Source organism: Amaranthus tricolor, chromosome 13, assembly GCF_026212465.1.
Source record: "Amaranthus tricolor cultivar Red isolate AtriRed21 chromosome 13, ASM2621246v1, whole genome shotgun sequence".
NCBI classification, from domain to species: Eukaryota; Viridiplantae; Streptophyta; class Magnoliopsida; order Caryophyllales; family Amaranthaceae; genus Amaranthus; species Amaranthus tricolor.
The window spans coordinates 3,367,197-3,391,425 of record NC_080059.1 but is presented as its reverse complement, the minus strand read 5'-3'; the positions used below and the strand labels follow the sequence as shown (position 1 = coordinate 3,391,425).

The window sequence follows — 24,229 nt, the reverse complement described above, 5'->3', positions numbered from 1 at the left end:
CAACAAAAAGAAATAATAGAGTTTCAAAATCTAAATATATGTGTCTTATTTCACTTGGAAAACAAATACTAAAAACTAGGAACGATCCTAGTTCGATTCTCACTTAGCTCTTTTTCTTTTGTCAACCTATTCTGAATTAAAGAACTAAATCATGGAGAAAATCTTTTAAAACCTAATAATTAAGAGTTATCTTTATAACATAAGCAATTAAGAGTTATCTTTATAACATAAATTCATTTCGATTTCATAGATTATAGGAATAGAAAAAAAAAATTCTTTTCCCAAAATATTGTAATTTAGGAAAATAATTTCCACTTTACGTTAAAGTGAAAAATAATTCCCTATCTATCATCCACGTCAGATAGATTAAAAAAAAAATATTCAGAGCAAACCGCCATCCTAGATGGCGATTTGCTTTATTCTATAATTTAAAAAAAACACCAAAAATATAAGGCACAAGTTTCAATCCCACAACTTCACAGCTTAGCAATTTAAGTGCTAACCATTGAAACAAAGATAATTCTATGAAGAAATAATACCTACGTACTAATTTAACTTTGTATTTTGAGATGAGGTAAATCTCAAAATTATTACATGAAGCAAGAATAATTATACTAAAGTAAATCGCCATCTCAGATGGCGGTTTGATGTTTTCATAACCAACTAAAACCGCCACCTTAGATGGCGGTTTAGTAATATTGTAATTTTTTTAAAAGTACTGTTTTAAATAAAACACCAAGTGAGGCAGCGTTTTATATTAGATATTGCACAAAAATCGTTGTTTTAAGTGGTGGTTCTAGCAAAAAAAGACAAAATTTTTTTTTCTCTAACCAGTCTAACGTGAATGGTAGATAGGAAATTATTTTTCCCTTTGACTAAAGTGGGAATTATTTTCCTAAATTACAATATTTTGGAAAAAGATTAAAAAAAAAATCATGGTTAATAATTTCATCCAATATTTTGGTGTATTCCAAATCCCAACAGATTTCGATTTATGAAATTAGTCACAAAAGAACCAAAATGAACTAATCCTAAAAACTGAATCACTATTCACCAATCTATCACCTCAACTATAAATACGACCCGAAAATGAAAATACCCAAATTTTCTCTTTCCTAAACCTTTCTCACCCGGAGGTCGGACCCGAATTCCATCTCGTCTCCGCGACAACAAATCCTGCTTTTTCAGGTGCTTCACCAACAATTCGCGTGAAATTGGTAATCACCCATTTCGTTAATTTTTGCATTTTTACTTTGTTCTCCTGTAAATCTTTTAATTTTTTTTCGATACGCAGAGTTTGCGGTAGTGATTTGAGTATTTATATTTTTAGTAATTAGTAATTAGTAATTAGTAATTAGTTTGTAGTTTTGTTTAACGGGCACTGTCCAATGTATTGAACAATGTATTGAAAATTTTAGTTTGGTTAGGTTTTTATTACTAAGAGGGTTTGCACCCTTTGGTTCTTTTGTGAGCTACAAGCTATTTATTCTGTTATGTGTGAGATTTTCGTTTGATGGGTACTGACCATGTATTAAATAGAATTAGGATTTCTAGTGATTTTTGATTAAAATTTTAGTTGGGTTAGGTTTTTTAGTAGATGATTTGCACCTTTTGGTTCCTTTATGAGCTAAAAGCTATTATTTTGTTCTGTGTGAGATTTTTGTTTGATGGGTACAGACCAATGTACTGAATTAAATTAGAATTGCTAGTGATTTTCGATTGAAAAGTCAGTTCTAATTAGTTAGGGGATTTGTATTCTTTGTTTTTTATGAGCTTAAAGCTTTTCATTCTGCTATGTGTGGGATTTTGTTTGTTGGGCTCTGACCAATGTATTGAAAAGAATTAGGGTTTTTAGTGATTTTTGATTGGGATGTTAGTTGGGTTAGGTTTTTATTAGTAATAGGATTTGTATCCTTTTGTTTTTTGTATGAGCTTAAAGCTAGTCATTCTGTTTTGTGAGATTTTTGTTTGATGGGCACTTACAATGATTTGAATTAGGTGTTTTTAGTGATTTTTGATTGGAATGTTAGTTGTAATAAGTGGATTTGTATCCTTTTGCTTTTTATGAGCTCTTTAAGCTGTCCGCTGTTATTTGTGAGATATTAGTTTGATGGGGCATTGACCTGTATTGATTTGAGCAAGTTTTTTCAATTTTTTTTTTTTTGTGATTTCTGATTGAAATGTTAGTTGAGTTAATTTCTGATTAGTGAATACTAAAAGGATTTGCATTCTTTTTGTTTGTTTTGAAGTAGATTTTTCATTATGTGAGGTTTTGTTATTTTAATTTTTTTCTATAAAACTATCCTTACCCCCTTGAGCCACGCAAAGATAGTTCCCTATAATTAAAGAATCACCAAATCGGTTGATTTAAGCTTAAGTCTGATAACAATGACAAAGCTTCATTCAAAATATTGGTTGGTTAATTTGGCTTTGTGTCCAAATTTAATGAACAGTGTTCTTATGAGGGATGATTGATGAATCTCTAAGATTGGTAAATAGTGATTACTCTTGCTTATTGGTGGTGTTTTATGGCATCTCCTTGCATTAGTAGAGTTGGAGGGGTTTGGGTATACTTGGTGTTGGGATGAAATAAGAATTAATTAGGAATCTTGGAGTAGAGCTATTACTTTCTTGCTATTGCAGCAGATACATGGGCCATTGATATGTGTAACTGCGCAAAGTAAGAGTAAATTGTTTAGATACATGGACACATGAATAAGGGTGCCAAAACTGACACGATATTCTCTTCTGGTCTTTGAACAAATTTATCAGGCGCTGTGTAATGGCTCTAGATTGGCAGAGTTGTTGCTTACTGTTAATATGTTGCTCTCTGCTGGTCAACTCAGAAATCTTTTTCTTTTGCTACACACTGACTTCTTGAAGATTGTAGACTTCTAGTTTGAAACTTTGTTTTACTCTTTGGATGTATCTCTTTGAAATGACTAATTGTAGAATATTTTTGTCATCTGCCCATTCTTGACAACCTAGCATCATTGCCTTTATTATCTGCAAGTACTGCTTGTGCTTTGTACTCGTGAATTTGACTGGATTTCTTTGTTCAGGTTGCTTCAGGTCGGTAATGTAATAATGGATGTCAGAAAATATCCACCCTCCAATTATGTTCCTTCTCATCACATGAAGACATCCTGCACTTTAAATAAGCTGCCAGAAAGTCATAAATTTGAAGGGCGAGAGAGAGCTACTGGCCGCGCTGTTGTTGCTGATAAGTTGCCAGATAATGTTTTTTTTGAAGAACAAGAAAGAGTGACGGGTAATGCAGTTGCAGGTGCAGCTTATGTGGATATTGATCTTAGAGAAGTTTACTTCTTGATCATGCATTTTTTATCTGTTGGGCCATGTCAAAAAACTTCTGCACAATTTTTGAATGAACTTATGGAACATCAACTCTTGCCCAGAAGATATCATGCTTGGTATTCAAGAACTCAGGTTCCCAGCGGGAGTGAGGATGATGACGGTGTCTCACTTCCTTTGACATATGACAATTTGTTGCATAGGTAAGTGATCCATTCAAAAGCGCCTTGCTTTTTGCTTGCAGTGTGTTTTCTTGTTTTTTTTCTTGGAACTGTTTGTGTATGGAGCAGCATAGTGAGCTGTGAAATTGTTAACTATCATGTTAAAAATAGCTTCTCCCGGCTCCCGCCATATCGATAAAAGATTCTACATTTTTTTTGGCTTGAGCTAGTGTAATAGCCATTTCTAATTTGGTAAAACAAACTACTCCCACTGTCCCTATGAGATTGCTCCCCTTCTTTTAGAGTTATAATATTAATTTGTAGTTTGGTAATAAGACAAATCATAAGTGGATGAAAGAAATGAGAGGGTATGATGAACAGTATTTGTTTTGTCTGCCTTTTCCCTTTTTTTGCATGACAAGTGTCTCATGTTTCCACTCTAGATAAGATTTCATAATTCAAGCTTATGGAAAATCTTGTGGGCAATTCACATTTGTTTTCACTTTCTTGTTGGTAGAGGTCACTGTCTTCTGTGCATGGAGAACTTGAGCTGGTATTTTTTCCTGTCAGCAGGTATCCCCATATTGCAAAGGATCACCTTGTTAGGCTATTGAAACAGCTGATGCTGCGTTCCCCTCGTCCATCTCTTGGAATTGGAACCGGTCCTAATGCTGCTGATGTTCCTACTTTGTTGGGGACTGATTCCTTTTCTTTACTGAGTTGTATGGTTGCTTAACTAATTTACTGTAATTTTCGTTGCTTTTTAAAATCCATTTGATATTGTAAAAATACAATTATAGTGTTTTGACAAATTTACACTTTTGATACCTTGACCCTTTTGTATCTTCATTTCATCTTATGGTTCTCCTGTAAGAACTTACATTCTTAAACACCAAACCTATGTTATTTACACTCGTATATCCATGTCGGTCCCGGACACATGTCCAAGTATACGATTTGGCTATTTCATGAAACAATCTCTAGATTTCAAACCAAATTGAAGTGTCCAAGTGTCATATTTGTGTTTTACGTGTAACAATTCGACATGCGTACTTGAGTTGTAGCGAAGAGACCCAGCAACACGGCACACGATAGCAGAAATAATAGTTACTTGACATTTTGAAAATTTTTTGATTGCATTATTGTTATGAATCCATGTGCGGGGTTAAAAAAATATTTAAGGTTGGCCAGAACCCTTTTTGGAAGTTATGTTCTTGGTTTTTTTCTTCAATATTGTAGTTGGATCTTTTCTTAAGATAACTTTGTATCTGAATAAAGGCGTTGCTACATGCCTTTAGGCAATATACTGCTACCATAAGCTATTATTACCTGTAAACATGTTTGTTGTGGAATCAATGTTGTCATTTGTGAGGTCAATAGCAGCTTCCCAAGAAACTACTTTTATTTGTCACTAGGCGAGTCAATTTTCTGCTTACACCTTTTTGATAAATTTTTGTATCATGCTTGAGGTTGATAGACATATTTATGTTTTGGTCTCCATTTTCAGGTGATAGAAATACCGAGAAGAAGCAAGTCAAGCTTCTGCCTCGTTATTTGCGTTGGCCTCATATGCAGGTTGATCAAGTTCATGCATTGCATTTGAGGGCTATTGGTGGTGGATTTACACGGCACCATCGTGCTGCATCAATTCATGCTGCATGTTATGCCGTCGCAAAACCGTTAACTATGGTGCAAAAGATGCAAAACATAAAGAGGCTTAGGGGCCATCGGAATGCTGTTTATTGTGGTAACTTTCTCATTGTGTTTTTGGTTATACTTGAAGAGGTGTGGTTATGACTATCATGATTGAAGACATGCGAGTATTTTTCTGGAAAATGACAAAAACAGGGATTTCCTTGATTTGACATGGCTATAACTTACTTTTGTTTTAAATAATATTTCAGACCTCCTCTGTTGGTGAGTTGACTTTGTATGTGATGCAACAATGACTAGGGTTCTGGATGGGGAATGGTTTTTTTTGTTGTACTAGATGTTGAAAGCTTTAAACCTTTCCTATTTTCGTTGTCTTGTTTGACACGGCAATGTTGTCTTCGTTTATTCTTCTGCAAGTGAATACTAGTACGATCAAGTTTACTTCAACTATTAGTCAACCAAAGATATTAATTGATCCGGTTATGGTGAAGTGCTGAAGCTAAGTCTTGAACACTTAGTATTTGTATATACATGGTTCTGTCAGTCTTCCTGATCCACACCGTAACAGAAGCCTCTCTGTTCTTGCCATTGCTTTTTATTTATGCTCTCATTATCATTTACTTCTTGAACTGTTGCGTATTTGCTAATGTGTATTTAGCTTGTGTTTATCTACCCACTATCACGTCACCTTTGTACTTTTGGAGCTTAATTTATGAGTATTTCATTGTATTATTGTTCCTGTTTTGTAGCTATATTTGATCGTGTAGGAAGGTATGTAATTACTGGATCTGATGACCGCCTTGTAAAAATTTGGTCAATGGAAACTGCATTTTGCCTGGCCAGCTGCCGTGGCCATGAGGTGAGTTTCGACTGCATGCTTAGACCTTGGTGATTTAACAATGAAATGTTGAGTCAACCTGAACAGGGTTATGATGTATTTTATTGAACTCATGATGCAAGGGGGATATCACTGATTTAGCCGTAAGCTCAAACAATGCTTTGGTGGCATCTGCATCAAATGACTTTGTCATTCGAGTGGTCAGTTTCCATCTGCTCCAAATCTATAAATTCATATGCTGCTTATACATTTTCTGATTGCTGGTATTTTGCTCTTCTACAGTGGCGTTTGCCAGATGGACTTCCAATATCCATATTACAGGGCCACAGTGGTGCTGTTACTGCAATTGCATTTAGTCCAAGGACTGCATACCAACTTTTATCGTATGTTTCCGTCCCATAGTTGTCATGGAATTTTTCTCTGTAAGAATTTCTATTAGAGGGGGTAAAACCTGATAATTTGTGTCAACCCTTAAAAGTTGACATTATGTACTTTATCTTGCAGTTCGTCAGATGATGGAACTTGTAGGATTTGGGATGCTAGGAATTCACAGTTGAAGCCTCGAATTTATGTGCCAAAACCTGCAGATTCTGGAACTGGTTGGTTTATCAAGTACCATTTTTGCATCAGGTTGTAGTTAGAGGGTTATGTTAAAAATTAAACCTGTTCTTTTGCAGGTACCTCTCAGGAGAATCATCAAATATTATGCTGTGCATATAATGCTAACGGAACGGTCTTTGTGACTGGTAGCTCTGATACTTTTGCCAGGGTATGGCTAATCTTCTCTTCTCTGGTAGTCTTGAACTTACTGAAACCTACTGCTTTTTCACTGGTGTTTTTGGTCTTTCCTATAGTATCTCTTTTAAAAATAAATTTGGACTTATTGACATCTAATTTTCTTTATCTTTTGTCTTCATCATCTGAATTCTAAAGTAGACCTATGATCTTTTTGCTAAGTTGTTTTGTAATAGCTAGCTGCAAATTGTGATCTATTTCACAATTTTCCTGAGTTTTTCTGGATAACAAGGATGACTAATGTACAGTTTTAGATAGAACTGGTTAAATATTGCTTCAAGGCTGCAGTTTCTGAATTATAGATTAACACATGTGTTTCTGTACTGTATTTTTCTGCTGCAGGTTTGGAATGCTCCCAAGTTTTGCGCGGATGAACCACAACAACCATATAATGAGATTGATCTGTTGGCTGGACATGAGAATGACGTTAACTATGTGCAATTTAGGTTCGTCTATTGGTCTTGTACTCTTGTTGAAAATTGTTTGCCTTTAGCAGAGACTAATTTGATGAAATGCTGCCCTCTAATTGCAGTGGTTGTGCTATTATAGCGAGATCAGTCACTAGTGATACTGTGAAGGATGACCACTCACTAAAATTCAAAAATTTGTGGTCCGTATGCTCTCTCAATTATTTGGGTTTGATCTTTGAAAATATTCGTGCTGGCACTCTCTCGTTCCAATGAAAATGAGCTGGTTCACGGTTTTTATTAGTTCATACCCTAATACTCCACCCAAGATAGTCATGTTATCTTGTTTTTTTGTATTTGCAGGTTTAGTCATGATAATATAGTAACATGTTCTCGTGACGGAAGTGCAATCATTTGGGTACCCAGGTCGCGTAGATCACATGTAAGTTTGCATAGTTGACTTTTTCTAGAGAAACTTCTAGTAACGTCTAACAAATGTTCTTGAACAGAAGCAACATTACAGAGAGAAAATATTTTGTACATGTACATACACTAACAGCCCTCTGTCATGAATCGCTCGGAAGGGGTAATATAGGAATTTAGTAACAAATAATACTTAGTAATTAGTTAGTTGGGGGGATAAAATTTAGGGAAAAATAATATAAATAGAGGGGAACGAGAAGGGGAAGGGAATTAGTCATGTATTTTGTGTTAGAGGAGTTTAATACTCTTTTGGAGAACAAGCCTCTCGAATGCTTGCCTACTATCTTTTGTAATCATTCATTGGTTACATTCAATCGTCAATATACGCATTCATTGTATGGTTCACATACACATTGATACATTCATACACATTTCTTGTTTGCCATCACTAATATCGACTCTATGGACAACTCAGTCCATAACACCCTCTGGGTAGCCTTTAGATAGAATCCTATGCCAACTTCTATCACCAGATATTTCTATCTTCTTAAACTTTCACTTTCATCCATTGTTACTTTAGAGGTGCTGTGAACTTTTAAGTATTTATGGAAATTCATAAAGAAAACCCATTTTTAGGAGTGGGGATCCATCAACTATAGACACTGGCATGGGTGCTCTCTAATATTGTTATTTATAAATCCATCATAATTCAGCTATTTATTATTGTCTACCAAGTTTGACAATCATTTTGGATAAAGTTGCCCTTTGTTTTATGCATTTGAATGCCTTTCTGTTTAGAAATACGGCTATTTTTGGCTGATGTTAGTTTTTCCACGCCAGAAGTATTCCTACTTATTCTGCTTTTATTAATCGTTTGACGTGAAGGGAAAAGTCGGACGTTGGACTAAGGCGTATCATCTTAAGGTGCCTCCTCCACCGTTACCCCCTCAACCACCCCGTGGGGGACCACGCCGGAGAATTCTTCCAACTCCACGCGGTGTGAATATGATTGTATGGAGTCTTGATAATCGTTTCGTGCTTGCTGCTATTATGGGTACCTTCTTTTTCACAATCTTGATCAATGTAGGCTAAGATGTCTCTCTAATAATGCGTCCCCATGTTACATACTTTATTGGTTAAATTGTTGATTCCTCGAATGTTTAAGGACTTCTGTCCATTGAGGATGAAGCCAAAGATTTACAGCCCTTTGGTTTTAGTTATAAAATAACTCATTAAATCGTTTGTGCTTCTTATTTATGTGGAGTGGCACATGATGTTTGCAATCAAGGTCAATCAGAAACAACCTTTTTGTTATTACAAGGGTAAGGTTATGTACAATATGACTCCCATACATCGTTTAAGCGAGAGCCAATGTAGTATTGGGGTGATGGAATGTATCATTGTCAAATGAATATCAAAAAGCATGTTCTTGCATCACTTCTTTAGTCAAGTGGAAGCTTTACATCATTCAAATGTACCTTGGTCCTTTATGTTTCGGAGAGTGGCTGCACTGTATTTTCATGACAAAATTTGACGTTTAATGTATGTATTTTTAATCAGGACAAGGGAGTTGCTACTCCTGATTGGCTACTTCTCAGGAGTTTTGTGACCAGAAAATTAGAATAATAAAAAGCTAATCTATCATATGAAATTATGTTGTCAGATTTGTAATATAGCTTAATAATATTTTTCTAATATTCTTTGTGAATACGACACTGCCAAAGCCTTAATGCCAAAAACATGGGGATCTAACAATATTCTCTCTGAATATTCTAAGAAATTCTAATGGTTAAATTTTGGCAGAGGTAATATTACAGTGGATTCTATCTAGTTTTTCATAAACTTCAGTGGCTCTGACTGGTTTTTCTGTTGACAGATTGCAGAATATGCGTATGGAATGCTGCAGATGGGAGCTTAGTGCATTGTTTGACTGGTCACACGGAATCTGTGAGTTTTGGTTATTAATTTATATGCGTGAATAGATATATGTACTTCTAGTGTGCTTGGTGTTTGGACTTCGGAGACATTTTAGATGGAACTTGAGTGTTTAGAGGTGGACAGTATAATTAGAGTTTCATAAAATTTTTATTGCATGCTAAGAAACTGGAAACAGTGACTGCTAGATGTAATGGTAGTTTTTGCTGCACCTTACCTTGGTAAGGTTGCTCGTTTCTACTTTGTAACTAGAAACAGGCTATCATGAAGCTTAGAATATCATAGGGTTATGAGTCATCAACTATCTTATTCTTGAAAGTTCTAATGGTCGTATGTCTTACAGATATAGGGCACGTTCTGATTTGTCAGAGTAGTGTCGTATTTATGTGATTAGAGTCTCTGGTGTAATGCATGGATAGATGTGCTTTGATGTCTTTCTATGTCAGAATGAGGAGATTTTACACAGAGAATGACCAAAAAAACCTTGTGGAGGAATTATGTATCACAAATCGACAAGCTGTGAATTGATTAATTTCATTAATAATTAACCTATTCCCTGTCATTGTGAGTTTATATTCAAATTGGTTTAGTCTATGTAGTTACATAGCCATAACCCTTGTGGTATCTCATAATGACATTGTTAACGCTCTTAATTCACTCCACTGGACCAGTCACTTCCATTTCTTAATGTATCTTGACACACTATTTTTGAACGATACATATTTTCGATGGCTACCCTGAAACCATACTCTAAACCATTTATGTTTAGGACGTCATTGTAGGGCTGCATACATGAAGGACAAAACTAAAATTCTGGAGAGCTTTAATTACTAGCATTCATATTTTTGCCTATATGGTATATGTGTGTGTGCGTGTGTATTTTTATTTTTGTTTCCCTTGGAACATCATTTATTATGTTGACACTATCCCATCTGTGAAAAATACTTCACTAACTTCTATGCTATTATTCCTAAAATAATATTTGTCAAGAAAATCTACTTTATCAATTTGTTATAATACTATAACAGAAAGCTTTGCCTTCCTTTTTGTAATTTATGGGTGTTTATATTGTTCCAAATGAAATTATCTTGTGTTTGTAACCAAACCTAGTATGTGACATGAGTTGCTAACCCTTGGCTATGTACCAACAGGATTCCCAAATTTAATTTTCCTTAATCTTCATCTCCAACCCTGCCCCCCTTTCTTATGTATAAGACATTCTCTTATTGATATTATTTTCTTGTATCATTTTGTCAGACATATGTTTTAGATGTGCACCCATTTAATCCTCGGATAGCTATGAGTGCTGGTTATGATGGAAAGACCATAATATGGGATGTAAGTTTTTCTCCGTTAATTTGTACTCTCTTGAGGCCTTTTGTCTTAAAATTGCATATTCAACTTTTTTGGTGCTTTTACAATTAGATATGGGAAGGGACCCCGGTTCGAGTATTTGAAATTGGACGTGGTAAACTGGTTGACGGAAAATTCTCATCGTAAGTGGACATGGTCTGCATCAACCTGTATTTTCTTCAAATTCTTTTGCCCCCCCCTCTTTTCTTGAATGATTTTGATTAATCATTATGTGGTTATTTTGGATTAGCATTGCTGTTAAATATCCTGCTTTTTTAATCCATCTTATTCCGTATTTTCTTTTATCTGACATCTCCTTAGCCACCTTTCAATTTTAAATTTGTTCTTGCGTAAGTCAGGGATGGAACATCAATTGTACTCTCAGATGATATTGGTCAAATATACCTACTAAACACTGGCCAAGGGGAATCTCACAATGATGCCAAGTATGACCAGGTGTGGATTCTTGCCTAGTTTTTTTACTGTTCTTTTAACTTAAGATTTGTTTGACTGCATCATAATGATTTTACCTGCTGCTTTTACAGTTCTTCTTGGGAGATTATCGCCCTCTTATACGGGATACTCTCGGAAATGTTATTGACCAGGTTAGAGAAAAATATTCTTCTCCAAACGGTGTTCTGGCCTGATTACCTATCACTAAATGATCATTATTTATTTTTGTGTGTTTAATACATGCCTTTTTCCGTTAAAAAACTACTAAAAATTCTGTTTAATTACTATTTTTTATTACACTTGTCACCCCTGTGGACCTGTCTATGTATTCTGTAACCATCAGATATTTGCAACTAGTTATATCATTATATATCTCTTGAAGGAAATCTTTCAACTAGTACCGCAAAATCAATACTTGCTAATATGCAGGAGTCACAGTTGAACCCGTACCAAAGAAATATTGTGGACCCTCTTTGTGATTCAAGTAAGTTGAAAATGTTTCCTAATATTATGTGTCTCCTTCATTTCGCACTGGTTTCATTGAGTAACTGGATTGTATTTTCAGGCATGATTCCATATCCTGAACCTTATCAAAGTATGTACCAACGCCGGCGTCTTGGAGCACTGGGTGTGGAGTGGCGTCCATCCAATGTAAAATTTGCTGTTGGCCCGGATTTCAGCTTAGGTGAAGATTATCAAATTGTGCCCTTGCCAGACCCAGAAGCAATTATTGATATTCCAGAACTATTGGATGCTACTTTATGGGAACCAGAACATGAAGCTAGGAGTGATGATTCAGATTCAGAATATGATGTGGCAGAAGAGTGTTCCAGTGCCAAAGAGAAGGAAAGTTTAGGTACCAGCTCGTTTGATGATACGGACTCTGATGCTGAGAACTTTGACTATAAACAAAAGCAGAAAGATGGCCTTCGTAGATCCAAAAGAAAGAATGAGAGAATTGAAGTATGTCATATCATCAAGATGTGTTACTTCCTTCACCTTTTATATATACTCAAGATTCCATTTTGATGTTTCTCAGGTCGGGTTTACTGCTTCTGGAAGACGTATTAGGAGGAAGAGAGTGGAAGATTGCAACGAAACCTCTTCCCAGAGCAATAAGAGTAAGAGATTAAGAAGTCGTAAGGCTTCAAAAACTAAGCCTTTTAAAGCTAAATTATCCAGACCTCAAAGAGCTGCAGCTAGGAACGCATTGAATGTGTTCTCTACGTCTTCATTTGGTGATGAAGATGGTGGTTCTGAAGACGATTCATCAGATAGTGAGTCATTTTCTCAAGATTCTGTAATTCAAGATGACGAGCCTTATCTGGATTTTCATAACACGCTGGATCGAGGTGTAGAAAAAGCTTTCTTTGAAGATTCTTCAACTGTGATGGATCCAATTGAGCCCTCTGAACATCAGCCAGCTATTGGAAATAAAAAGAAATTGGTGCTTAAATTATGTTTTCGTGATACGAAAAAATCTTTTCCTGAAAATGACAGCAAAATACACGTGGGATCTTCATCTGATCTGCCTCAAGTAGAGGAAGATGAAAAGGCCAGATCAAATAATGAGGATGTTGATTTACATCCTCCTGTTGCAACTAACGAAAAGCCAATTCAAAGTGCAAACAGAGTAAAAATTAGGTGTAAAGGATGGTCTGAAAATCATACGAGTTCGTCTACGGGTGTTAACGACGTCTTCACTCCTGATAGGGTGAGTGCAGATTGTGACATCCTAATGGAAGGTTCTCGCCATGAAAGACTTGAAAGAGGATCCGAAGGGGATGGTGGCATCTGTAATGATAAATCTTATGAGTTGAAAGATCATGCACAGCCCATACCTACAAGGATCAAAATAAAATCAAGTGGAAGCTTGAAGCAAGAGAAAACACCTAAACTAAAATTGGTCACTGGTAAAAAAAAGCTTCTTGCTGCTGAAGGTTCTTCGGTGCCAAACACCATTAGTCATGATAGTGGTGTGGATGAAAGTAATTACAATACAGGCCACTATGGACATTATTTAGGCGCTGATTTTCCTGATGCAGAAACTGATATGGTACGCAGAACTAGGTCTATTGAGATAAAGGCAAGCACATGCAAGGATGGACAAGTAAACCATAAATTGAAGTTGTCAAAGTTTGACAGATTAGCGGGGACATCAAAGAGCTCTGAGGATTCGTCCAGAGATTACATGTCCAGATCTTCTAGGAGGCAAGATATCTTTGATGAAGATGATCAGGAACCTCCAAGCACAAGTCAGTCTAATGGTTCTATTGGGAAGATCTCGTGGCTGATGTTGTCCGAGCATGAACCAGGCTACCGTTATATTCCTCAGCTTGGAGATGAAGTAGTATACTTGAGACAGGTGATTTGGTTTGACTCGTATTTAGGGGTGATGATGATTCTAATCCAACTTGAGCTTGAACTTGCGACGGTCTTCCTTTCGAACTTCAACTTTTATGCTCGACTTTGAAATCAACATCAATTGCACTTTAAATCTCTTATTTAGCTATATATATAACAATAGATTCTAAGTTTTTCAAAGATATTTCGAAAAAAAATTTATTATCATTTTCTCGAACAAGTTTTTGAAAAAAACAACACGAAGAAACTCAAATCAAATTTATATGGTTGCTGAGCTCGTAGTTGTCTATTATCATCATCAGCCCTAGTCTTATTTTATTTGGTTTTCATACTTGCCTTCTGAAACTAGTGCTTTTCCGGCATTTCCAGGGCCATCAAGAATATATCGAGAACTATAACCCATCTGACAGGGGTCCCTGGGTAACAATGAAGGGATGGATTAATGATGTTGAGACCTGCCTGGTTGAAGGGCTTGATTACTCCCACGTTCCTGGCTCTGGAGAGAGCTGTTGCAAGCTGATATTAAAGTTCATAGATAGTTCTTCATCTGTGTGTGGAAAATCCTTTAAGTTAACTCTTCCAGAGCTGCTTCAAACCCCTGATTTTCTGGTTGAGAAAACATGGTATGACTTTTCTGTTAGTAGACATTGGAGTCCTGGAGATACGTGCTCGGTATGGTGGAGGCATGGAGTTGAAGAAGGCGGTAGCTGGTGGGAAGGTCGGATAATTTCTGTTGAACCAAAATCTATGGACTTTCCCGATAGTCCGTGGGATAGATATGCCATTCTGTATCAGGGTGATCCTACTCCTCAGTTGCATAGTCCATGGGAATTGCACGATTCCAATTACCGGTGGGAGCCGCCACATATGAATTTTGATACAAGAAACAAGTTACTTGATATTCTTTCAAAATTAGAGAGAAAAAAGCAGGTAATGTATGCCCTTCTGTCCATGTGGTTTCTTGCCTCTTTGGAGTATTTACCAGTCAGTCACATTTGATTTCTGTAAATTACAGGACTATGGTATGCTTAATTTGGAGCAGGTCTCTCAAAGGCCGGATTTCCTAAATCGGTACGTCCTGCGATCTTTTTCATCTCTTTTTTCTTCTCCTCTAAGAAAGTAAATAACAATTTTGTATTGTATATCTGAATTCGGTAAAACAAAACTGACATCCGGAATATTAACCATGGAAGCCCTCGAAATCGACTACAATAATTAGACGAAAGCAAAAAAAACTTTATAGAGGGGCCATGACATTGTTTACTTGAGATATTCAATACTTCAACGGCCCGTTTAGCAAACAATAATAAATGGTGGGAAATGGGAATAGTGATGGAAATTTAGTGTATTTTTGGTAGGAATATCTCTTTACTAGATTGATCATCATGGTCATACTCCTTCTACAATCTCATTTTCTTTGCAAAATCCATTCCAATGCATTCCCATGTGAACATATGATAATAGGTGGTAATGGAGAATTGTGAAGAAAAACTTTTTTATGATTAAACTTTCATTACCATGGGAATGACATGATACATATCATGAAAATTTACACTAAATATCATTTCCATTCTCACCATTTAGTACCGATAATCAATCGGGCAGCAAGTGTTTTCTTTAGATGAATTGCAGTTTATGGTGGGGCTTAAGGCCTTGAGCACTCCCAACTCCCAAGCCCCTACAAACGTCCGCCACTGTTATCAAGTCTGTAGATAACATAATATTAAAGTCCTGCCCAGCAACAACATTTCATTACCTCAATGTTATTAAGTGTCTTCGACTAACACACTCCTTCCTCCGGTGCTGCAGGTTTCCTGTGCCGTTATCTCCAAGTGTGGTTCGGTCAAGGCTGACAAATAACTATTACCGGAGTGTGAAAGCAGTAAAACATGATATCGACATCATGATGTCCAACGCTACGTCATATTTTGTGAGAAACTTAGAACAATCGAAGAAGATGCAACGCATGGCCGACTACTTCGAAAGAACATTATCAAATTTGTGATCCATAGCATTTCCTTTTTATGTGACTTAGAATTAACCCTCCACACTCCACAGTCCACACCACAATTTAATACAAAGGTCCCCCCGATGTTTTTGCTTATACGAGGCACAAGGGATGTACAAACTACAAACCATGCACTTATATTTGATGTATGTCCATTAATTTTCTTTTCATCTATTAATCAATTGTACCCGGGATCACATACATCTCTTCGACCCACTTATTTTGCATTATTTTTTATTTTTGATTGTTTTACTTGTATCATTTATTTACGTAGAAAGGGATCACATTATTTTAATCGCATTTGCATATACTAACTTTCTTTAATATATCATATTAGTATAATATATACACATTTTTTTATCTCTCGGCTTATATTATCAACTTTTCACATCCACTTTATTAATATTTACCTATTTTCTCTTTGATTAATTTTAGTGGAATAGAGAGAGAGTACTATATTGAGCGAATATTCACTTTTTTCAAAACTATCTTTAAGAGTTTAACAAACAACTTGTTTAATTATTAATTTTTTTTTACAAGAGAACCTTAAACATTCCTATTTGCCCTTCTATTTAGTGAAATTTGTGTACATTTTATTTTACAAAATTTCCAAGAAAATTATTAGAATATACAGGATTAAATAATAGTTAAGGGTATTTTGAGTCGTTAAAGCAAAAATTGAAAGTATTATTTACAAATTTTGCCTTTCTTTATGGCCCCTTTGTTATTGAGAACTCTACGTTTATAACAAATAGAAAAATTCTATTAATGCCATCGCTTTAACATCGATGAAAGGCTAAAAATTTGTATCCTTTAAGAATTATTGGATTAATCTTATGGTTGAAGGCTTCTTTTCATCTTTGTAATGAGGGTTTAATCCTCATCAAATATAGAAATAATTAATTTTCTTTTTATCCTTGTTTGTGGGGTTTTCTTAAACTTTACCTCAATAGAAAGATGCAATTGTGGAGTTTTTGTGGCTGCTTATATTCTCTCATATTTACTTTAAATATCTTATTTACTTTTATGCACACTGATTCAATTTTTAATATATCTAACTATATATAATATTAAATTATAAAAAGTTAATATTATATCATATCATACAATTTGATCAAAAGACATTTCACAGTACTAAAGTAACTTCACATGGAACGCACTTACTGGATAATTGATGCAGGTATGACAATTCATTTTGATAATTTATTTAACTCTTGATTATATGGTAGTACCTTTGACTTATTGTAATTAATTAAATTTTCATTGATACAAATCAAATAAGATCTTATTTACTTGTGTTTTAAAATAAAAATTAGGAATAAAATACAAACTAAAAGTGATTAATAAATGTTACAAAATCCCAAAATTAAATGAACATAGAATAAATGAATTTCAAGAGCTTTTTACCAAAGAAAAAAACATAAAATGATAAAAGCAAATAATATATACATAAACTAAACATTGCATCCATAAATAATCTACACTACAAATGTAAAAAAAACATTACATACTAAAATATCAAATTTATATTACATCTTGTTGGTAAATTTCTATATGAATCATAATAAAATTCTCAAATGGGTTAACTATTTTTTTTGGAAAATAAAATTTATAATTCGCCAAAAAAAATAAAACTAAAACAACCAAAACCATCTAAAACAACGATATCTCATCGAAACAGCATCAGTATGACAATATATAAAACCCGCCTTCTAAGAAAAGTCGTAACATGTCACCCTTCATGTGCACCGAGACATCAACAAGACATACCACATAACTACTATAGCCAAAGTTGCAATATGTCAACAGGACTTAAAACCATCAGCTAGCAGTGCAGCAGCAGGGCACAATTGTGCAGCAGCCCACAGCAGAACACAAGTTAAAAGGGTCATTATTATTAGCCTAATACAAGATTTACTAAATTTAGAAGCTCATTCCTTTGGAGTGGCTTTGTTAACTGAAAATCCATTCCTGCTTCAGCTATCTTCTTTCCTTCTTCTCCATCCATCTCATGTGCTGTTAATGCTATGATCGGTATGTGTACTCCGTATTTCTTCTCTTCCTCGCGGATTCTCTTTGTCGCTTCAAAACCATCCATCACCGGCATCTGAAGATTGAAAAGTCGATTTCATTTGCTTAAGACAACATTATATTAAAGCGCATTCTATACATCTAAACTTACATGGATCGCATTTATTTGGTTATGTAACATCATTCATTATAAGTTGAATTCTAATAAGGGAAACTTTTATGTAACATCATTACCTGACAGTCCATGAGAATTAGATCATATGGAAACTCGGTTCCTTCATTTAGTAACTCACTCAAAGCCTTGCATACTATGTCAAGTGCTTCTTTGCCGTTCCCACATAGTTGATTGTCGGCACCTAAACGAGTCACACATGTTTGAGCCAACTTTCTTTGTAATAGGTGATCTTCGACTATCAATATTTTCTTCCCCTCCAAAGGAAGTGTTTGATTGGTCTCTTCCCTTTCCTGCGCGATTTTAGTCGTTTGTGACTTGGGTTTGTCGCTGCTTGAGCTCCTTGAGCTTCTTGTGAATCGATGTACTTCTAGTTGATCTCGACCAAAACTATCAGCAGGAGGTTCGATTTTTGTGTTCTTTCTGTTTCTAATCACTTTTGTCTCACCCCCACTAGACTCGACAAATTCTTCTTCTGTTTCTGATTGTGGGTGTGCCTTTGATACCACATAAGTAGTACCCCCAAACTCAGGAAGAAGCCTTATAATCCTCGATAAGCGTGACCCATGAAGTGGCTCGGACATTATATGATCAGTTGGAGGTAGATTCTCATCTTGTAAACCTTGAAAATGTTCCCTACGAGTGTCAGGCCTATCGAGCCAAACTACCTTGGTGCAAGTCATGTGAAGATCCTTTCTGAACTGAGACACAACTCTCTGCAGTTTCTGAAAATCATCCCCTGCGTTACAGTCTATCACGAGTAGTATGCACTTCATTGGCCCGCGAATCTTAGACCTTCTATACACTGGTAAAACATCATCACGACCTTCCATCCTACTAAGAGGCAACAATTTTGGACCGGGTTTACAGCAGTCAGAGCTACTACTCAAGTAAGTGGTCCCACAAGGAGGGCTAAAGTCCGACCTCCCTGATGATGAGTTGTAACATTGAGGCTCAATGATTTTGGACTTGATCTTTTTGAGAGTAGACGAGAATTGCTTCGTTTGGCTAAGGACAAATACGTTGATTCCAAGAGATTCCATGTATCTTTGAACCATTCCTCTTCGCGCTTCATTCTTGATCAAGAGAATCACTAAGGACTTTTCGGTTCTTGGACTTTGAACACAAGTGGTTAGCCCTGCGCTTAGATTGGTGTCCTTATGTTCTGTTAATAGTTGTTCTGTTGGATGATCATGCGCTACCGTTTCCTCTTGCACTATCAAGAAAATGTTGAACCTAAAGCAAGTCCCTTTCTCACCATTGGCTTTGTCCACAATTTCTATGTCTCCTCCCATCAATCTTACCTGTAACAAATGTAAAAAGCTCTCAATCGTAATATAGAAGAGTACGTAGGATACATTAACGAAAGAAAAATTGCCCACCAGGGGTGATTCAGGGTGATTCTGAGTATGTGCAAGTTACCGGACCGCACAAGGGCCAACTTTAGTTTTAGTGTTGCAAAATAACATTTAATTACCTCAATGCATTTTAGTGTTGAAAAATACATACCAAAGATTGAACAATGCCAAGTCCTAAGCCGGTGCCAACTTGTCCTGCAGAGGTTTCTTTGACTTGAACAAAGTTTTCAAATATTAAAAGACGCTTGTCCTTAGGTATCCCAGGACCCGTATCCTCCACTTCAAATTCAAACTCCATGCAATTTGGATCTTGCTTGATAGTCTTCATCTCCTCGAGATCATTGTACGCACGCTTATTCTTATGAAAAAAACTCGATAACCTGTCAAGTAAGTCGTTAGTGAGACAATGATCAACGACATTTCATATGAAAATCACATAAACAACTTCTAAACCTATAAGGCTTTTCCCTAACCTGTTCAAGAGGCTATTCCTATTTGAAGCAATAATCGAGTTCTCTAAACTCAATTTCCTAGCATGGCATCTGATAGAAATGTGCCCTTGTGAAGTAAATTTGACTGCATTACTTAGCAAGTTGCCTAAAATCTGTTTAAGCTTGCTACGATCGCCTTTCACAAGGGAAAACTTGAATATCGAGCCATCGCAAGGGTCTAGAATTACATCTACCCCTTTTTTCGTAGCAACTGGGTGTTGCAAATCAGCTATGTCTTCAAGAAGCTGTCCTAGGTCGAATTCCGTCTCCTCTAGTTGCATTTTTCCAGCTTCCATCTTGCTGAAATCTAGAATCGAGTTCACTAATACTGCACATATAAATAAAAAAACAAAGGGTTATTTAATCTAATACGTACACAAGGTTATGTACATCCAATTTTCCCATATCGCGTTTAAGTGAAAACAAGTTGGTGAAAACCGAGAATACATTACCTAATAAGTCCTCAGCACAAGTTTCTATCTTCTTCATGTTAGAGACTACTTCAGAAGAAGGAGGAAGATCGGTATACGAGAGCTGAATCAAGCCCTTAATGCAAGCTAAGTAACCACGAACGTCATGGTTAGCTCTTGCAAAGGCTAGGCTTTGCTTCATGTTCTTCCTCTCGGCTTGGGATGTTCTTTCCATCTCCCTCATGTATGCTGCACATAGGTGCACCTCTCGTCTAGCTGCCCTTACGATCAAGGCAACAAACGCCAAGACGGAAATCACCATGGCAACCATCATGATAACTAGAAGTATTAATGCCACTTTGGTGTGATTGTGAACATGAACTAGTCCTTTGCTTGGAAAGGCTAATACATATCCCTGAGAGAAAAGCAAAAGACAGGTCATATGTAATAACAAAAAGATTGTTTACGACTAGCTTACACTGCAACTTCGTATAGAGGTGTTTGGTAGTTGGCTTTTATATTGGCATTTTGGTTACTTTTAGCTTGTTAATTGGTCAAAAATCCAAAAAAATGTGTTTGATGAGCGGCTTTATAGACAACTAAAAAGTTGAATTTTAAGAAAAAGTAAGAAAATTTACATCAAATTATTAAAGAAACAACTCAACCAAAAGCTCAAGCTTATGGTTGAGGCTCCACAATATGTTATATACTCTAACACGCCCCCTCACATGAAAGTCCTTTGGGTTAGAAGTGTTGAATATTTCATTTTGATTGAGTGGGGGTTGAGATTCGAACTCATAACCGATTGTCACTTTAGCTCTGATACCATGTTAAGGAACCAACTCAACCAAAAGCTTAAGCCGATGGTTAGGTCCCAAAACATGTTATATACTCTAACACCAACTAGCTTAAAAGCCCACAAAAATAGTCAAAATTCCAACTACATACTTAAACAAGCTAACAGCCAACAACCAACAACGCAAACAAAAAGGATTGTAAAACAAGAGATCAACATACCAATGGCACAGTAGCTATATCTATTGTTGAGCAATAGAAAATGAAGTCGATTCCAGCAATCTCCAATGTGATGCCACCAACATTTCTAACACCATTGTGTTTACATGGAACATGACCAACATAATTTTGGTTCCTCCCTTGAATCAAAGCATAGCCATTTTCAAACCTTATGTTAGCATCCTTTATACCATCCATGAGTACATACCCACAATCCATACTAGCAATATATAAACTTGCTGAACCCAATAGCTTAGTACTAGTAAAAACATCAGTTATTCCTTCCAAAGAAAAGCCTAGAGAAAGGGCCCCTATTTGGCCTAATCTCATGGTATCCAACAACAAATTTGAGACATGTTTTTTAGTACTAGTAGTATTCCATTGAAACCCAATTGAAACATAACCATTTGGACTATTTATGGCTTGTTTAAACCATGTCTCATTAACAAGAATGGATGGTTTTGTGATCATGGTTTCTCCATGTAAGTGTCCAGTTGTAGAGTTCACAAGTTGAGTGTACCAAATGTAATGATCAAGATTGTTTTTGAATGTTGTGTTGGAATATATGGCAAATATTTGATCATCTTGTTTGGTGTATGAGAAGAAGAGGCCATCTAATCCTATGTATGAAACTTGCATTACATGAGGAATGATTAATTGTGCTTCATATAATGCTGGCATCACCTGCAAACATATAGTAATCTTAGTTCATGATTTTTTAAATTTATTAAATTTTATAATTTTTAATTAAAATTCCCCTTTCTTAGTTAAAATGATAACTTTTAGTTGTTTAATTAATGTTTATGTCATTTTGAATTTTAAAATTGACAGTTTGGACATTAAAACACTTATTTTTTTAATTTGGACTCTTAGTATAAACTAGTCTCATCCTAAAACGGAAACGAGTCGTAAGTGTTAATTGGCTTATGAAAAAGGTTTGAAGAATGTTAGTTAATGGGTTATTTTTGGCTATATAGGTGAGTTTATTTTTAAATAAAGCATAAGTAAAATTATTTTTAGCGGATAAAGCAAAGATTATTGAATATTTGAAAAAAAAAAAATTGCTTATACATTCTCAAAGGTATCAATATCTTATCAAATCTTTTCGGTCAGAATATAGAATTATTAACTTGAGGTAATAAAAATTATCTTTTTAAGATTATTAAATTTATCTTCTTATGAAAATTTTTCTAATCAAAATATTCAACATAATTTATAGTAAAAATTTTAAAATTTGAAGAATTGAATAAATAAAACTGGCATGTAGAGAATTTTAACCTTTACATAACTAAGAAGTTAAAAAGGCCAATTGATATATGATATACCATCCCACATTTTAACTCTTAAGTTATCAATTTAAAAAAATAATAATATCTCAGTTAAAAGCAAGTATATATTTTTTAGGAAAGGTCCTAGTTTGATTTTTAATACTTGGTCCTTAAAAATAAAAAACTCTATATTTGTCAATAGATAGAAGAATATATCGATCATGATTGATAATCAAAGCTAGTATGTGTGATTTATTTGATTTCCTATGGGATTATTTAATGATAAAAATCACTAAATAAATTGATTTCTATCCAAAAAAGAAAGATGAAAAAGGAAACTAACTTGATATATATATTGTACTCAAGAAGATTGTTTGTTTATTACACAAATAAAATCACTAAATTTCCTTAATTAGCTCTCAATTATATATGCATAACATCATTATCGTACTCAGTATATTCCGCTCATATGATCTATGATCAGGGTTTAAGTAAGAATGAAAGATGGTAACTCATATTCATAAAGAGAAATGCGGCTAAAAAGTCCCTCGACTTGAGAAAGACCCATATATATGCATAGATATTTACTAATTGCAATTATAAGAAATATTTTTTTATTTAGAGATAAGCTAAAGAATCACTATAAATAAAATTAATATGTCTAATATAGAGGATAAGATGATATTACAAACCTTAGCTTTGATGTCGGAAAATAAAATATTATTATCAGCAACAAACTGGTTTTCCAAAACCCTAGCAAGATTAATGGAAGATGAATTGATTGGAATATTAAGTTTTGCAGCATCTTCAATATTTGTCATGAGTTCATGACGACCAAAACTTGTTGCCATTTCCACATTTCCCTCTATCTTTTTCATCATATGATACCAATATGGTATTAGGATACTTGGTAACAAAAGGATAGCAAAAGTCTGTTTTTTCATATAACCAAAACAATCATTAAATTACAAATAAATAAATAAATAAATAAATATATATATATATATATATATATATATATATATATATATATATATATATATATATATATATATATAATTTAAAACTTTCTTCTTAATCAACACTCGACACGTTTATTAATAAGGATAAGCGAACAAACACATATAATTTTAAACTTTAAATTATCTAACCAGCATTAAAACATATTATATTATTTTTATATTATTCCATTTTATTCTAATCAAATGTGCCATTTAGTAGACATTAATTTTTTTTTTAAAATATGTATCACTATAATTTTTCATATGTAAAGAAAGTAAAACTATAAATTGACAAATAGTAGGTGCTATTTAAGTATAGCAGCTATTTTAAATGAGAATTCGTGTGACTTACCAAGAGGAAGAAGAAGGTAAAGGGCTTCATGGCGATAATCGAGACTATTTCCCCCATGGAAGACGTTGATGGAGAGGTAATGGTAGCTGCCCAATCGCCATTGTTGTTGAATAATAATGAGTAAATCAATAATAAGAAAAATTCAATTAAAAAGAGATTTAGGAATATATAACACCTAGTTATATGAAATGTGAGAAAGTTTAAATGAAAATTATTAGAATGTATTTTAGTTCTTATTTAAACTAATAAAATATTTGATATGTAAGTTGTAACATTATACCTTTGTTAAATTATAACTAAATATTTATTATGTATAGTCATAAAATATTTGTTTTTTATTTTTTCCTTTTATGAATCAATCATATGTTTATTAAGATGTATATAGCTACGCAATTCGATATTAATAAATTAAACATGATAGTTAAAAAAT

The 24,229-nt window shown here is 34.7% G+C and overlaps 2 protein-coding genes across 2 annotated transcripts; one reads left to right on the top strand and one right to left on the bottom strand.

The window, feature by feature from the left end:
* Nucleotides 1-1,019: 1,019 nt before the first annotated feature.
* Nucleotides 1,020-15,905, top strand: LOC130797574 (uncharacterized). Its single transcript, XM_057660197.1, has 24 exons — nucleotides 1,020-1,217; nucleotides 3,063-3,515; nucleotides 4,047-4,195; nucleotides 4,981-5,220; nucleotides 5,876-5,985; nucleotides 6,087-6,164; nucleotides 6,247-6,347; nucleotides 6,469-6,563; nucleotides 6,642-6,733; nucleotides 7,102-7,205; nucleotides 7,292-7,369; nucleotides 7,530-7,608; nucleotides 8,475-8,643; nucleotides 9,466-9,536; nucleotides 10,782-10,862; nucleotides 10,950-11,020; nucleotides 11,237-11,333; nucleotides 11,423-11,482; nucleotides 11,760-11,814; nucleotides 11,896-12,293; nucleotides 12,370-13,695; nucleotides 14,064-14,624; nucleotides 14,710-14,765; nucleotides 15,504-15,905. The coding sequence occupies exons 2-24, from the start codon at nucleotides 3,088-3,090 to the stop codon at nucleotides 15,697-15,699; spliced, it is 4,695 nt and encodes a 1,564-aa protein (XP_057516180.1). The 5' UTR covers nucleotides 1,020-1,217; nucleotides 3,063-3,087; the 3' UTR covers nucleotides 15,700-15,905.
* A 1,694-nt stretch (nucleotides 15,906-17,599) lies between these two features.
* On the bottom strand, nucleotides 17,600-23,856 carry LOC130798727 (histidine kinase CKI1). The gene is made up of 8 exons (XM_057661830.1): nucleotides 23,800-23,856; nucleotides 23,139-23,378; nucleotides 21,182-21,862; nucleotides 20,207-20,579; nucleotides 19,737-20,082; nucleotides 19,415-19,643; nucleotides 17,968-19,209; nucleotides 17,600-17,809 (listed from the first exon to the last, which is right to left on the bottom strand). Exons 1-8 carry the CDS (start codon nucleotides 23,854-23,856, stop codon nucleotides 17,600-17,602), a joined length of 3,378 nt encoding a protein of 1,125 aa, XP_057517813.1.
* Nucleotides 23,857-24,229: the final 373 nt, after the last annotated feature.

What these genes read in the sequence shown, in the direction of transcription:
- LOC130797574 (XM_057660197.1), top strand. Translation starts at nt 3,088, where the DNA reads ATGGATGTCAGAAAATATCCACCCTCCAATTATGTTCCTTCTCATCAC. An exon ending in CGTGCTTGCTGCTATTATGG is followed by an intron (nt 8,644 to 9,465) that starts GTACCTTCTTTT and finishes TTCTGTTGACAG; the next exon opens with ATTGCAGAATATGCGTATGG. An exon ending in TCGGAAATGTTATTGACCAG is followed by an intron (nt 11,483 to 11,759) that starts GTTAGAGAAAAA and finishes GCTAATATGCAG; the next exon opens with GAGTCACAGTTGAACCCGTA.
- LOC130798727 (XM_057661830.1), bottom strand. Translation starts at nt 23,856, where the DNA reads ATGGGGGAAATAGTCTCGATTATCGCCATGAAGCCCTTTACCTTCTTC. An exon ending in TTTCCGACATCAAAGCTAAG is followed by an intron (nt 21,863 to 23,138) that starts GTTTGTAATATC and finishes ATATGTTTGCAG; the next exon opens with GTGATGCCAGCATTATATGA. An exon ending in TTGGCATTGTTCAATCTTTG is followed by an intron (nt 19,210 to 19,414) that starts GTATGTATTTTT and finishes CATTTGTTACAG; the next exon opens with GTAAGATTGATGGGAGGAGA.